Source organism: Antrostomus carolinensis, unplaced genomic scaffold (assembly GCF_000700745.2).
Source record: "Antrostomus carolinensis isolate BGI_N321 unplaced genomic scaffold, ASM70074v2 scaffold51136, whole genome shotgun sequence".
NCBI classification, from domain to species: domain Eukaryota; kingdom Metazoa; phylum Chordata; class Aves; order Caprimulgiformes; family Caprimulgidae; genus Antrostomus; species Antrostomus carolinensis.
The window spans coordinates 838-17,249 of record NW_010320760.1 but is presented as its reverse complement, the minus strand read 5'-3'; the positions used below and the strand labels follow the sequence as shown (position 1 = coordinate 17,249).

The 16,412-nt window shown below is 35.6% G+C and overlaps 1 protein-coding gene across 1 annotated transcript; it reads left to right on the top strand.

Annotated features, from left to right (window-relative positions):
• Nucleotides 1–125: 125 nt before the first annotated feature.
• EFHB (EF-hand domain family member B) lies at nucleotides 126–15,234 on the top strand (the record flags this gene model as incomplete). Its single annotated transcript, XM_029085370.1, has 12 exons — nucleotides 126–188; nucleotides 1,109–1,252; nucleotides 2,891–3,071; nucleotides 3,688–3,798; nucleotides 5,772–5,901; nucleotides 6,224–6,307; nucleotides 8,077–8,144; nucleotides 9,612–9,766; nucleotides 10,556–10,763; nucleotides 11,132–11,332; nucleotides 11,865–12,046; nucleotides 15,070–15,234. Coding segments are annotated over 12 exons (1,692 nt in total), but the record flags the coding sequence as incomplete, so codon positions are not given.
• Between the last annotated feature and the right edge of the window lie 1,178 nt (nucleotides 15,235–16,412).

Genomic DNA, 16,412 nt, shown 5'->3' with positions numbered 1-16,412 from the left:
CCCCCCCTTTTATCAAAACGGGGACAGTTAGACAACCCCGTGCGAGGTGTCAGATCTCCGTTTGATTTCTGTGCTCCTTGGTACAATGGGTCTGGTTGTGCCTTACCTTTGCCTGTGTTGTTTAGGCTGGAACGCTGCTTCCCGCTGGCGATACGGTTGCGAGTTGCCTCGCTGAGGTTTTCCCCAGGGTGAGTTGGTTTTTCAGGGGCTGTGAAACTTTTGCAGTAATTTCCCATTAGCGGTTGTGCTTTGAGACAGAAGCACTAAAAAAAAATAATAATCCGAGAAAAGTTGGTAATTTTTTCTACGTCTCTTCTCTTTAGAAACTACTGGGTTGTGGGTTTTTTTTCAATGTTATTTTTTTCACATGGGATCATAGGGAATATTTGGTGGGATTGTAAAACGCTTCTGGCAGTTCTTTCTCGCCCTGCATGTTTTACAAAATTTGCCATGCCTGCTTAGATGGAACTAAATACGATTGTTTTAAACAGTTTTTCTCTGGTAATACAATTATAGTGATTATGATTGGGGATTATTATTTCTTCTGATGAAGGGCCGCCTTCTTTATCAAGGATGCCCCTCAGAATTGTGCTTTCAACTGGCCCTTCCCCACGCCCCTGAAGAGTGAGAGGGCCCTGAGATGCAAATGGATCCCTTACATAGCAGCTCTCTCTTTAAATGGGAAATTAAAAAAAAACCCCGCAAAACTGTGGTTAAATTAATTTCTGAAATTGCTTCATTGATGGTGGAATTGCTGTGAATCAGGTTAAAGGTTTCTGAAGTTAATAAATGCAGCATCTACTTTTCATGAAGTATGGCTGAAGAAGCTGTTACCTGTCTTAAAGATGGAACCAGATAGTTGAAACTTAGCGACTCTCTTGTTACTTCTGTTGCTGATTTGATAAAATTTAGGCTGGGCTATGCTGACCTTGTGCCTAGAATATCAGTGTCTGCAGGACCGTACGCATGTGTTACAGCCATATAACATCCTCATTATTTTGTTCTTACCTCTGTGGAATCACACTGAAGTGGCTGCAGTTCATGTTCTTTTAATTAGTATTCAGTGAATATCTGGTATAAGATTGTTTTTGCTTTGTCTTGTGTGTAGTCCATTACTCCACCTACTGTGCGAAAGTTTCGAAATACAACAAATCCAGCTCCTGGTGTTGAAAGAATATTCTACGGCAGAGCAGATGATCCTGACATTGCAGCTCAGCTGACACATGGCATAGAGTCACGTTCTTCACTCAGCGTAAGAATGTGACTCATTGACTTTTGTTTGAGAATGGACTGCTTAAGAATGTCCTTAGCAAGAGCAGCTGATTTCTTCATAGTCAGGGATAAAGGTACATAGCTGAGTGATTTACGCTGCAGCGTTTCAACGCTGTTGTGGATTATCTGACTACTGAGGTCAATTCATAGGATTCAATTAGCATGGTTGAAAGAGAAAAACAATTGAAGTTCAGTGAGTTTTATCTTATCAGTGACTTAACTTTTGCAATGACTACTGAATTATTCATTTCATTTCATCATTTAAGTTAATGAACAGTCTTCTACCCAAATTTTTTTCTGCCTTCTTCTTTACTGCTTACAGAGTTAAAACCTGTTGAGATCTTAGCAAGGGAACCACTATCTGAGAATGTGCTTATAGTTCAGTGTAATTATTATGTATTCTTTCTTACCTCTAGATTAAAAATGATTTTGTTAGCTAAAAAGTGATGGGTTTGGATATGTCAGACTTGTTTTGTGTGTATTCTTTACTTCAGATTTTTTTTTTTTAATCTGTAATCACACAACTGAAGAGATTATTGGTGATTTTATCACATAATTGTTGTTCAGATCTCTAAAAATAACAGTTGTGTTAGTAAAATACAATTTTATTTCATCAGCTGGGCTTGTAAGTTTTACACTGAATGCATTGATTTGTTTAGCCTGTACTATCTGTTGAAGACTGTTTTACATTGCATTATTAATTAAATATCAACTGAAGGAAGACTTAGTGAATTCTCTAAGCATGTATTTGGACCAAATGTATTTGCTACTACTTTTTTCAAAATTTCTTTATGTAATATTCAACAAGAATCTAATAAAAACCCTATCTGGAGTTCCCATTACTTTGATGGGTAGCATGAAAAATGTAATTATTTGGGAAGAGAAAAATACGCTGTTTTGACATTTTTGAAACTTTTTTTCTTGTTTTGAGATTTTTTTTTTCCCTTGAAGTTGGACTGATTTTACAAGTAACTTCTATTGACCCAAGCCTAGTGTGTACACTGAGAAAAAAATTTTGTCCAACCTACTATTAAGCTTTGAAAACCCCGCTGAAGTAATTTCTCTTGGTATGTCATTTTAGGTTTCAATATTAGCATGTATCTTGAAATATTATCTTTAAATTCTGCGTTGGCAGAATTGGGGGTAGCTGTAGAATAGATAGTCTTAACTGCTAGACAGTAGAAGTTTTTAATCATAAGCACCAGGAGACTTCATTCCAAAGGTGCTATAACTACAATAATTTTTGCACTTAAGTTTTGATCATATTACAATTTGACCATAGTTGCTAATATATGCTAAGAACAGAAAGGCTGCAGTCTGAAATGTTATAAATTAACAAATTGAAAAACTCACGTAAGAATAAGAAGTTTTGTCTCACAATATGCATTTTATTTAGCTGGAGATCTAGCATAGCGTTGATTGCTAGTGGTCTTCTCTCAAAATACAGTTTTGTTTTGCAACTTAGTAGATAAAATTATGTCAATGTAATCATATAAGATCTCGGAACACTTATGATCAAACTTTTGTTCATTTGTGTGTGAGAGGGGATAGCCATATTTCTGTATGAATTATTAAATTTTGCTGGTTTTCCTGCCTGTTGTGTTTGTGATGTCTTTAGGCAGCTTCATTGATAAATCCACCTCCTAAAACTCATTTTCAACAAACACTACAAGACAAAAAAGAAGCAATCTACTTTAGTAATCGTCAAGCATCTTTGGGCAGATCACATGATCAATCTTCTATGTTACCTAAGGGCTTGGATATAATTAATACTACCTTTGGAATAAAAGTCATCCACGGTAGGAAAATTTAGCATGAAAATGTATTTCTTCTAAATACAAGATAATCTGCAATTTAGTATCTCGCACATATTCTATGCTTCCAAGAATTCCAGATTAACAGACAAGTTATTATTATAGCAGTTATTGAAAGGAATAGAAATGTACTAATATTTACGAGTTATGGTGAAGAAACAAGCAACTGAGAACACTTGGTTACTAGTAGGGTTTTTGGCTCTGTTCCAGATCTGGCTTTGTAGATTTCCCTGGAGAGCTGCTTAGGTAGCTGACAATTTACCTTCCTTCTATTCTAATGGGTCTAATAAAAGATATTACCCTGACCTGTGAATCTTTCTTCCATAGATTGGAGCAAATAACGTATGTGTTGACCATGTAGCTCTCTTGCAAAACTTATGCTCATCTCAGTTTCTGTGATTTTTATTTTTTTTTCTTTTTCCCCTAATCTCATGTCATTATGTTGTAAGATTCCTATAGATTGACTAGAAGTGTGGTAAGAAATACCATCCTTCCACAGTATTAGCATCTTCTCTAACAAGATATTGTTTAAGAACTAACCAAACAAAACACCCACCCCCTCTTACCTCCCCCAACCATATATTTATTCCTTACTTTGCAGATATACCAGCTGGAGAGCTTATAAATCCACCAAAAACTTTTGAGGAAGTGGATAAAGAAGCCAGAGAAGGACATGAACTGTACATTGTGTCACACGATGATTATTATGTGGGTAAGTTCAAAGGCTGTTAAAAAAAACACATAAAAAGTTCTGCTATAAATAAAGGTAATTGTTCCTATTTGTGTCTTCAACACGTATTGTATGCTATTTTTTTTTGAGATGTAAACTATTACTTTTTACTACTGTATTAATATAATACAAATTCTTTTTAAAAGTAATGATGTGAAAGAAATATTTACGTGCAACTGGGAGAGCATGACCTGTTTCTAGAACTGTAGATCACTTTGTGGTGGGTGTATTAGACAGTATAAGAACTTAATGAAGGAGTGGGAGGCCTAATTTCTTTTGGGTGCTATTTGAAAAGCAAAGTATTTCCAGGAAATGAGAAACTCATAGATGTGCTGGTTGCTTACTGAGTTTGGCATTGTCTATGCCACAGAGGGCAATCTGAGGCTCAAAGCCACAGACTGTGAGCCCAACCTATTCCAGTACTTTCACCTCTGATTCCTCTCTTATCAGGATTCAAACAGAATTTCAGGGCAGCTAGACTTTTTGGTGGGGAGCTCAGCATCAAGTTCTGGTTACAAGGAATTTCAGGCTGCTGACTGGCTCTCTAGAATGCAGATTCCTCAGCCTACAGCATCCTGCCCATGCGTCTGTCCCACAACCTCTGTCTCTGCCTCTCTAGTGGGCTGTGCATCCACTGCTTCAGCCGCTGTACTTGTGTGAAGTGGTCTGTCCAGGGATGGCTACCCTTTATCTCACAGGTCTGCGCAGGAGCAGAGTGACAGATAGCACTCTGACATGCAGTACATGTATTACCTTTGCAGCCACTTCCATTTTTCCCAGTTGCATCATTTCCACTTGGGCTGAGAGACTTACATTGCTGCTCTATAAGAATAATTGCCCATTGCACTAGTATCAACAGTTCTGTAGGTGTAGGTTAAACATGTAAGAAACTGCAATACAGATATTTCAGTTGTAATAATGGAAATTTTATATGGAGGCATTTACATAGAAGTGAAATTAGTGCTGTGTTCTCTCACTGAGAAATTCCACTACAAGTACTATTGGTATAAATTGTCCAAATTTATAGTTTTATTTCCCCTCTCCCCCGCTTTTCTCAGGTGGGGAATTTTAGTGGAATTATCTGTTTCTGTCTTCTTTGCAACTTCTGTCCACAAGATCGTGGAAAGGCCAAGCAAAATCCAGACAGACAGCAAAAAAAAAAGTCAGCTATGTGCCCCAATTTTGAACAATAACATAAAAATTCCACGTGACCATACAGTCAGCAGAATCCCTTATTAGAAAGCATGCAGTGAATAATATTTTTTTAAAGTTCTAATTGCCATTCTTTTCAAAAGGTGATTGAAAAGAGCTTGAAGAAACAGAATATTCTTTTCTGTGTCAAGAAACATGTGCTTGCAGCTCATTTACATAGAGTACTTATGTGATATTTTTGTATGTGAAACTTCATTTTATAGGCAAGACTGGATTAATAGATTTGGGAACAAGGAGGGTATTACCTTTTTACAGTGAAGTCAGTGGCAAAATTTCCATTTAAATCAACTTGGCAAGAGCATACCTGAAAGTACAGCACCTCAAAAACATTTTTTTTTTTTTTTCCTTTTAGAAAATAGTAAAATTAAATGGTACATGTTTCTGCTTGGGTACATACATTATAAAGTGATTTGTTTGCATGACTCACTCCTTAGGCTACCTGGTATTTTTTCATTAATTCTGTTGGGCCTGTCTTTGGTCAGACATAAAAGGACATGCACCTCTTTTACCACTGAAGCAGTTTTTGCTTTTTATTTTGCCTTTTATCTTCACTTTGGACAATGAGATTATTCCTAACTACTTAAGAAACATGGGAATGCAAATTAGTTATCTTTAGTTGAACAGAATTGTTAATTAGTTATTTGCTTTTTTTTCTTCATTGTTTGTCTTAAGAATTAAGTTACTGAGTACGTTTTTCTTCCTGAGATGTTTTATACAGGTGGAAACACTTACTTTTTCCACAGGAGAAGCAATAAATAGGAAGTATGACTCACCAGGCTTCAGCAAGTCTTTTGTTTATGGAATAGAAACCCCTCACTTTAAAGATGGGCGAAGTGTATCCAAATCCTTATATTGGCTCTATGATCTGCAATTGTAAGTTGCAATGAGTCAACTAGTTAATTAGTGGTGTGAGTTCTCAAGAAGAGTGAGTCTTCATATTTGAACGTAATTTTACGTCTCACAGTCCCATCCTTAGCTATATTGAACTGAATAGAAAATGCCAGGAGTAATTTTCAGAATAGTTTATCCAAATCAGTATTTTAAATAGCAATATTTTTCAATTGCTAAATTTATGTTTGTATTGCAGAGGAATTGCTGTTTCCTTCTAACATATAACAATATTTTTAAATATTATTTAAAAATTGTTAAATGTTGCTAAACAAATATGTGTGAGAGTTATTTTCATAATCTGTAGGAAGAGAGCAGCAAATATCGTATCAAAAAGAAGTGATGATTTCAAGGAGAAATTTCAACCTCAGCTTGGGAAAGTCCTTGATCCGTAAGTAACCAAAGATGCCTTCCAAGTGCAAAATTCACTCATTTGCCAAGTCTCCAATATCTTTTTCTGTCTTGGGTAAAAATTATAACTATGCCCTCAATGCTTCCACTGTAGCACTCAATTACAGAAAGGGACCTTCTACTTGCCCTCGTTAGGCTGATAAGTATGCAAGTTACTAATGAGGGCTGTATTGTGGCTACTGTTTAAATGGTCTGTATGTGAACTGATCAAATTTGCACACAGCAAGTTAGAAGCACAATGTAACACTTCATTTTCCCCTCCCCCATCTTTTGCAGTTAGGAAGGTTTGAAAGAACTGAAATTCCTCACCTATTGTTTAGGGATTTGACCGTTTTACTTACTGTGACACTATTTTTGGTCTTTGTTACACCACCTGTGTTCTCACTTTATTACTTCCTTGGAAAAGGACATGGAACTAAATTATGTTCTTACCTAGCAGCATGCATCAGTCTCAGTGGAATCATTACAATGCTTAATAAACCTCAGGTGATCTAGAACAGCTTTTTAATTTTACAAAACAGTGCTCATGATGAGCTACAGTTGTCCTAAGGTACCATGTGGTCAGGATCCAGCTGTGCTACAAATCAAGGGTTCCTGAATATACACGAAGACTGTCTTTGCAGATGCTCTAGATTTCTGCAAAAATGCATCTGAAGACTCTCAAACAACATTATTGACTTTGGTAGCAAAATTTAATTTAAACTGAAGGTCACAGGCTTAAGTGACTTTGGAGAACTATGCCCATAGTCCCTGCAGGAAGTGAACACACATGTGAGCCAGTTCCTCCTTTCCCCTTCACTGTGTCCTGGCTTTCTGGAGTGTGAGCAACATGAGGCAGTATGATCAGTCAGGGAATATGGGTTGCAGTGCAAGCTCAAACCCAGCACTAATACTGTAAGACAGGTACAAGCTAACCTGATTTTATTTAGTGGATTTTAAACCATCCACATCCTATGTGTAATATGAAAATGACAAAACAAGAATATGCATACTAGTTTTTAGCTTACAGCACTTCCATCTCTATGTGGGATTTTTTTGTTTGTTTTGTATTTTAGAACAAAGCACTGATTCTCTTTTCAATGTTGATGGAGATTTCTGATTCAAGTAACAGTTTTAATTATTAAACATAGAGTTAAAATGAACATTGCATCTTTTTCAAATTAAGAAATATAAAACGGATTCTTTAATGTCACCAACAGCATCTTAATTTTCTGGTAAATAGAACTAGGCCAAGTTTTCCAGATGGATATTGGCTTGGTTGCTGGTTTTGGTAGACACACAATTTCATGTGAAAAAGCAGAGATTTGATTCAGTTTTTCCACTTGAGGCAAAAGTAGTTTATTTGGAGACAATATTTCAGTTGGAGGTCTGATTTGTCCTAAACATTCCTATTATTTGACTAGTGTGTTATAAGGACTTTTCTCACTCATTTCTGTCATTGCCTTAGGAAAAAAAATATTCTAGCATAGAATGTTTTTTCCTTTTAATGAGCATAAATGCTGAAAAAGTTAATGTTTCCTTTTGGTTGTTTTACAAAAGAGCAGATGTTCTAAACAGGTTTATAAAGGGATGCTTTTCTGGAATGGCAACTTTGCAGCAAAATACTGTTAACAATTTTCAGGTGAACTGTGTGTATCATCCTTAATTATATAACATGATCATGTTTGGGTTTTTTTAATAATAGCATAGGGTTTATTTTGGCTATTAATAACTATTTGACAATTAACAAATACATGTGCTTATTGACAGGATAGCAGAAACAATGAATGTTCCCCTAGACCACACATTTGGATTGTTACTCTGTCCAGATGAATATGGTAAGTCTAGTGGCAGAATAAAATCTTATCTTGTTGATGTAACTATACTGAAGTAATTACTATTGGTTGTGTAGTATAATTTTCCTAAAATCTTAGAGGAAAGGTAAAAAATTTAAGAGACAGTACATTTTTGGAGGGAAAATTTGAGAAGAATTGAAGTTGTTAGAGGGGAAAAGAAATGTCAGAAGTAAAGAAACTTTACTTTTCGCATTATCATATAGGGCTGGTTTTTGTTGTGGTTTTTTTTTTAAAGCTTCTGTATCTGAATGTAAACAAAATGGGAAATGTCAGAAAACTCATTGACAATTATGTGTCTTTCCTCTCAATGATTTTTCGAGCATGTCTATAAGAAGAATAAAAATAACAAACAATAAATAAGAATAATATGTTTTTGAAGGTAGCAGGGAGACAGAAAATAGAACGAAAATAAAAATTTATTAATTTTCATTATGACAAAATTTTGAAAGCTAGTCAACTCAGATAGTCAGTGTTGGTTTTATGGTGTTTTAATGTTATGTTTAATAACTAGGGAATACAGTGAATAGTTAGGCAGAAAAAAAATGTGAGTGGCACAAAGTTATTTAATTAGTCAAGACCAGAAAAGGCTTGTTCAAATTCTGCATAAGCTTTTATACATGCTTTGCTATGCAGTGTCATAAAGTTAAATATTTTAAATGTATAGATATGCTTGTCCTATAAAGAACAGCAGAAAGAACTGAACAAAAATACTCACTATTAACAAGTAGAAAATAATGCATGTACATTGCTGTTAGAAGGGGATTAGGTGAGCTACTCTGACTTGTTATTGGACTCTGGATGAACTTCTTGCACTCCAGAAGTGACCTTGATGTCTTGGGAACTTGGATGAAGACTGTAGCTCAACATGCCTAAGTGTTTAAAAATACTAGTAAAGTTAGGATACGTAGAAAATGAGAAGAGTAACATAAAAATAGTACATTGTCTTTCTAGAAATCAATGGTATGTAATTATCTGAATGATTACATTGGCTTTCCCATTGATTCTTGTAAGTATCCTGAAATACAGCAGACTGGAAGTGATAGAGTAATAATGTATGTTCTTTCACTCTCAACTATCTGAACATTGAGTAACTCTTACTGCTGTCAGAAGCTTTTGGAAGGAGTGGATGGATTTGTCAAGCTATAAGATATTTCAAAACTTTTGATATGAACTTAATGTGAATAGAGAAATCATAGAATCATAGAATGGTTTTGGTTGGAAGGGACCTTAAAGATCATCCAGTTCCAACCCCCCTGCCATGAGCAGGAAATCATCATATGGACCATTTAATCTTTTAATTAAATGGCTATATCAGATGTTCAGCAGCACTGAAAATCAGCATCTCAAAACTGAAATTCTCATTTTCCTTAAGACTGTCAGCCATTTATTTTTTTAAATGTGCATTTTCTATATATGGGCAACTAATTGAGGAAGTGTCTATTTTCATAGGAGTTGGTGATCTTCTTCGCTGGCGGATTCCATGTGAGTTCCTCCACGGTAAAGGCAGAGAGAGCGCTGTCTTGGCTGCAGTTCGGCAAAGTTTGAGGAAAGACAACTATGAGAATTTTGACATGTTGCTAGAAGCATTCAGGCATTATGACAAGGTCAGTGCTTTTGGAGAGTACAAATGTAAAGGAATGTGTGAATTTAGCACTCCTGTGCTATGGAGATACAGACATGAGGAAACATAAGCATAGCAAGGCAAATTCAGATTAAGACTATAAAGACAGGGTAACCTCATAGTTATTGTACGTTAAGTCTACTGTGATATGCTATGGAATTAAACACACCAGTATTTGGAGCCTTTCACAGCAGTTTTTGGAATATCCAGTTTAACAGTGAGCAAGGGACATGTGAGTGGGAATAATCTTAGCATTTTTTGCCCTTCAAAATTTGGTATTTCTTCTTAAAAGGAAAACAATTGAAGGGATTATGTTCTTACTTTCTTCCAAGCTGTACTTTTTGACTGAGTCACCAAGCATCAGAATTTCAGATCTTTTATTTTTTTCTCTCTGGGAAAGAAATTATAATTGACATTTTGTATATAACATTAACTGTAATGTATACAAAATGGTTGATACTTTACATTCAAAAGAAATCTTGGCTTTGCCTCAACATTTACGATGAAATTATTATCTTGTCACAATGCCCTGTGACACTCTTTTAGTCTCAATCACTGTATTATTTAAGTTGGAAATTATTTAGTGGCACTTTTATATTCAGGTTTTACATTTCTAAATTACTCAGAGTTTCTTTTTATACTCAGCAATGTTACTCTTCTGAAATGATGTGCCTGATGCTATATGTATATATATAAAAACACGTGTGTGTGTATTCCTTTTGGTGGAGCCTTTTTATAATGGCTGTTACAACTTTTGTTTTATTTATAACAGAATGGTGATGGAATGATAAACAAAGCTGACCTACAAAAGACCTGTTTTCAGCTTAATTTGAATGTAGACGATGAGCTCCTGGATTCCTTATTTGACTATTGTGACTTGGATAAAGATGGTCTGATTAATTATCTGGAGTTTGCAAACTTTCTGAACTGGAAAGACAAAATGGCTGTTAAAGAGTTTGAAGAAAAAATAATTAAAAAAGGTAGATGAGTTAATACTGAGAAATTGTGGAAGTGATCTTGTTCTTGAAACAGTTACGGAAAAGGCATTGCTGTTGTAGACTAAGTGCTCTTTTAGAAGGGTGGGATTTAGGAAGTGAATTTAGTCCTTGCCTACCACCAGGAGAGTGACATGCCAAAGTATTTCAGAACCATAAAGTTCTCTGTTGCATGTTCAGAATGTCCCATAAATCAGGAGAAAGTGAAAAATCTCTTAGAATCTTTATCAGAAATGCAGATTAATTTTGTTACCTGCTTCATAGTTTTCCAACAATTCAAGCAATAATTTTTACCTCTTAGTCTATAATGTGCAGATAATAAATCCTGGCTGTACCATAACTTTTCTTTACAGGGGAAAATCTAGGTGCTCCTGTTCTTCCTGAAGACACAAAGAAAGATTCTGAGCTACTGCTGAAGCAGGAAGATCTTGTGTTAAAAGAACCAGGAAGCTCAGAAAAGACACCAAAACCGCCTACAACAGATCATGTATTTGCAAGTTACCAAACAACTTCTTCTCAGTATAATGCTGTAGTAGGTGGTCTCCCAACAACCTGTAAGTACAGTGGACTGTACTTCTTTCTTCTGAGCATTATTTAAGACAAAATCAGGAACAAATTTTAAATGTATTGCTATGGGTTCTGCCAATGTACAGTAGTTAATTAATTTATCTAAACTAAATTTGTTCAGGATTGTTGTTTGGAAGTTGGTGTGGCTTGGATATTTGGTGTGGTTAATCCATTCAAAATATGAAAGTTAATCTAGTTGTCTTTGAGAAATTATGGTAAGAATTTTAGGAGAACAGTATCATCTTGGAACCACCTAAAAATGTTTTCAGTTGTAAGTACTGGATAAGTACTAGAATATTACTGCAAGATTTCCTATTGTCATGCTTCATGATGTAGCTGAAGGTAGGAATTCTGAAAATACAAAAAAAGAGATAAGGAAGAAAATGATATAACTTCTTATTGAACCTACGTGAGCTGAAGTATCAAATTTGTTCTTATTTCATACAAAATGTTTTATGCTTCCAGGCACTATCTTTACATAGGTGCTTTTCCATGATACTTGTCAATTGATTTCCGCAGGTTATCCAGTGTGTGGTGTTCCAACTATTCGGTCAGACATTTCTGCTCCTCAAATTCGCCGCATCAGTGACAGAACTAATTATGGTGATGAGCCCAGTGCTTTTGCATTGTTGTTCCCTTCTGTCTTCAGTCAAATGGGAGTGTATGAAAGAGACTTTTTTAAAACAAGACCAAAGGCAGAGGTATAGTGTATTTCTTCAGTATACTCTTCCAAGATAAATGTACTTCTAACCATATGGGAGTGGAAAGTCATATTATCAAATAAACAGGTTGTAAAATTCATTGCTGAAATATTACCATCTTTCTTTATGTCCATTCAACTATCTGAAAAATATGTACTCTTCACATTCAAAATTATTCATAAAGGTGATTGGTAGATATTAATTTTATTGAGATCTAACGGATTTTATTGAGATACAACTTCAATAAGTAATATAAGGAAGTACGTCAAGTTTTTGCTATTCATGTGCTCAAAGGCTGTGTCAAACAAGGGTTGGTAATTAATCTGGGGTTTAAGAGTATATGACTCATCATTTCTGCAACGTGAGAAGAGCAGGGCAGTTGAGAATTTCCTTGGACATACTCAAATTTCTGAGCAAGGTCCCAAGCAGCATGGTTTAATGGTAAATTTAACCCTGCTTTGATTAGGTGGTCAGATGGATGATCTCCAGAGATCTCTTCCAACCTAAGTTATTCTATGAGTAAATGTCTTAAAAACATCACTAGAAGATTTTTACAGGTGTATAAAGCTAGTTTCTATCACAGAGGGATGTTCAGTGGAAAATTTTACCCAAGGTGTTTCTCCTCAAACAAGCTTGCAGGTTTTGCTAATGGCAAATTCAGCAACCTGCTTGAATATATCTTTTAAGTGCTGTGCTGAGTCAGGGTCGTAGGCTCAGATCTGCAAAGGACTTGTACAGTGGTAGAGGATATAAGGAGTCGCACGCCGATGCTGTGCCATCTCGTATTTCTGAAGAGAAAGGTAGGATGTGAGACTGTAGGGACTCTACTTGGGAACTCCATGGTTTTTCCATCTGATGTGTCTGGGGGCTGCTACCACTCTGTTAATCTCACAGCCTAGAGTTCCTCTCAGTAAATACTAAGACAACTTTGCTCCTTCTTCAGTATTGTTTACTCTTTTGATTCTATGTTTGTGTGCATTTTCTAGTGAAAAACTATTAAGAGATAACTTAATTACTTGAAATGCAATTTATGAGACAATTGTAACAAAATGTGAAATTCCAATCTAAAATGAAAAAAGAAGCCTTGACAACCTTTCCCTTTCTACTAGTCATTATATTAAACATTCAGACACATTTACCAGTGGATCTGGAACTTGAGTATTTATTTTACAGAAAAGAATGTTGCTAATCAGTGGCTGGGGATGTAAAAGGTGTGGTGTCACATTCTATATATATCCATAAAACAGCTTGTCAGAATGTTGGATACACGAGCATTTACCATTTTATAATCTAGCTCTGAAGCCGGAAATCCATGCATGCAGAATATAACTAACAGTAAATAGAATTCATGCTTCATTGAGAAGCCCATTATACCTGTCAAGCACTAGATAGAACTCTTCTCTGAAGTTAGAGTGTGGCCTGAGATGTCATGCTGCATTGTAGGCTATACAGGCTGTACGGAGTTCAGTACAGAGCCACCTCTGAGTGTGTTAAATCAGCTTATACTCATGAGATGGATTGTTTCAGTATTTTTGTGACAGATTTGATTGATTTTGATATGTAGCATTAATATTTTCAAACATGTAATAACTAAAGAAATTATTAAATGAAAGCCCAGAGTAATTTAATACTATTAGTTTTTGTATAGGCCGGTAGAAATGAATGTGAATTCTGACTATAAAGCAGTTTCATGAGGTGACTCTTGATGTTACGAAAGAATAAAACAGTTCTAGGGCCTGCTATTTGCTTCACTGGAATTCTCCTAGGCTATTGAGGAGAACAGAAGTTATGTAACTGCCTAATAGTGTGTAATTTGTATTCAACACGATCGTGTTGATAATAGGTAAGGGTCAGTTTAACTCCGTCTGCACACTTGATAGTCTGTGGTTTAGTCAGTGATTGTTTTAGGGCTGTTGATGAGCCAGGACAGAGTTGTATTTTAATATAGTCAAACTGAGTTATGAGAGCATGTAGTTCTTTATGGTCCCAGTAGAGGTATCCTGTAGTGGAATATTGCTTTTAGTTTAACTTTTAAATTTCACTAGCTGTTGAAGACATTAGATCAAATCTGGTTTGTTTTCCTCATGAGTAATATTGATTTAACTGAAACAGCACCTATGCTTAAATAAAATTTAGTCCATGTTTTCCTCCTGTAATTTCAGCTGGCATAGTGTCATAGATTTATCGGCCAAGGTGAAGCTGCAGATTTGCTGTACTGTGGATCAGGCCTATATTTATGCAAAAGGCAGTTTTAGGGAAAGATGACAAACAAGGTTGTTTTGACTGTGTTAAAGGCCTTACTTTATCAAAGTATGCATAAAATCTCCAGAGCATAAATATAACATGTTCACGCACACATGATACCACTGAAGAAGCCAAACAAATGTGCTAACAAAAGCACAAATCATCAATATTCTTAAGCCACCTTTCTCTAATGAGTCAACAAGTCAGTGCAATAAGGCACGCAGCAGGAAGCATCCAAATGAGAAAATATGGAAAAAAAGTATTTCTGCTGAATTACTTTGGTGTAAAACTATAGCAAGACCCAAAGTTGATGTGAACCATTTAATTTTAGTTACTTCACTCATTTATGTATACCAACTGAAGATCTTGTGCATAGTATTCTTGCTGTGATATGCAGACAATAGTATAATCTGATGTATGTCGATAAATGCAGACAGTAAAAATACAACGGATAAACAGGACTTGACTTACGGCTTTTAAAAATCATTTAATTTTCCCCAAATCTTCTGTGTTTGATTTTTCCAGTGTTGAAGTTGCATCAGCATTATTTTATTAACTAAAGACAGTTTTGTACACCACAGCTTTCATCCCAGTAAGATTCAGATTAATTTAAATAGGAACTCCTTTGGTTAAGGAGGCAGAATGTGGTCTGTAGTTTTTATGTCAGAGTGGGAAAATATTCTTTGACAAATAGAGATTGCTAATATATGTAAGAGCCGGAGTATATATAGTTTCATGAAAATGCTGACCAGATTTACATGAATTGTATTATTTTGTAGATTGCACAAATTCTCCACAACATTGGTGTGAACATTTCAGATGATGAGTTTGAAGAGGTATGGAAGCAAGCCTGTATGAAACATCAGAAAGAAGAGGTTTGTGTAGAAAGCATCAGGAAGGCACTGGATGAAATACATGCATCGCACACGAAAAACAGTTGCTAATTCTAGTCTTTGGGCATTGCATTTATTTAAATTGACATCAGTCATAATTCTGATGCTGAATACAATAAACATTTTAAATAAGATGTGTTTGCAGAACTGGAATTCACTGTTTATTGTCTTTCGGAATAGTGGGTTCACCACATATATATGAATCTTTCTGCTATCACTACAGCTAGTAGGAACTGATACCCGTAGGAATAAAAGAGGATAAAGCATGTTTGGGAATGGAATTCAAATATTTATCTTATATTCTTTATTTTGTCTTTTTTACAGTGTCTAAATAATAATACATTGAGTGTGGACACATTTTGCATTTTTTAATTTATTTTTTTCTCTTATAAATTGAAGGATACTTTTGAAAGTATTTAAGATAAATATTTCAGATATTCAAGACCTCTTAAAGATTGTGTTGTGGTTTAAACCCAGCCAGCAACTAAGCACCACACAGCTGCTTGCTCACTCCCTCCTGGTGGGATGGGGGAGAGAATTGGAAGGGTTTAATGGTAAAGTTAGACCTGCTTTGATTACGTGGTTGGATGGGTGATCCATCCAAAGTGAGAAAACTCATGGGTTTAGATAGACAGTTTATTAGGTAAAGCAAAAGCCATGTGTGTAAGTCAAGCACAATAAGGAATTCATTCACTACTTCCCATCTCCAGGAAGCAGGGCTCCATCACATGTATTGGTCACTTGGGAAGAGAAATGCTATCACTTCAAATGTCTCTCCAGTTTATATGCTGAGCACGATGTCATATGGTATGGAATATCCCTTTGGCCAGTTTGGGTCAGCTGTCCCAACTGTGCCCCCTCCCAGCTTGTTGTTCACCTCCAACTTTCTTGCTGGCAAGGCATGAGAAGCTGAAAAGTCCTTGACTTAGTGCTTAGCAACAACTAAAACATCAATGTGTTATCAACATTATTCTCATACTAGATCAAAAACACAGTACTCTATCAGCTACTGGGAGAAAATTAACTCTATCCCAGCTGAAACTAGGACAGATTATTATCACAGAATGGTATCTTGCCTTGCTTCTTATGTTCCATTTGTCAACAAAATGGTAGCTAACAGAGATCTGGTTCTGGTAAGTTATTTGATAAGTTTAAAAATTTGTGTGAGAAAGTGCTTTACAATAAGATACTAGGGAAACTACATAGTCATGGGTGTGAGATCTAAAGTA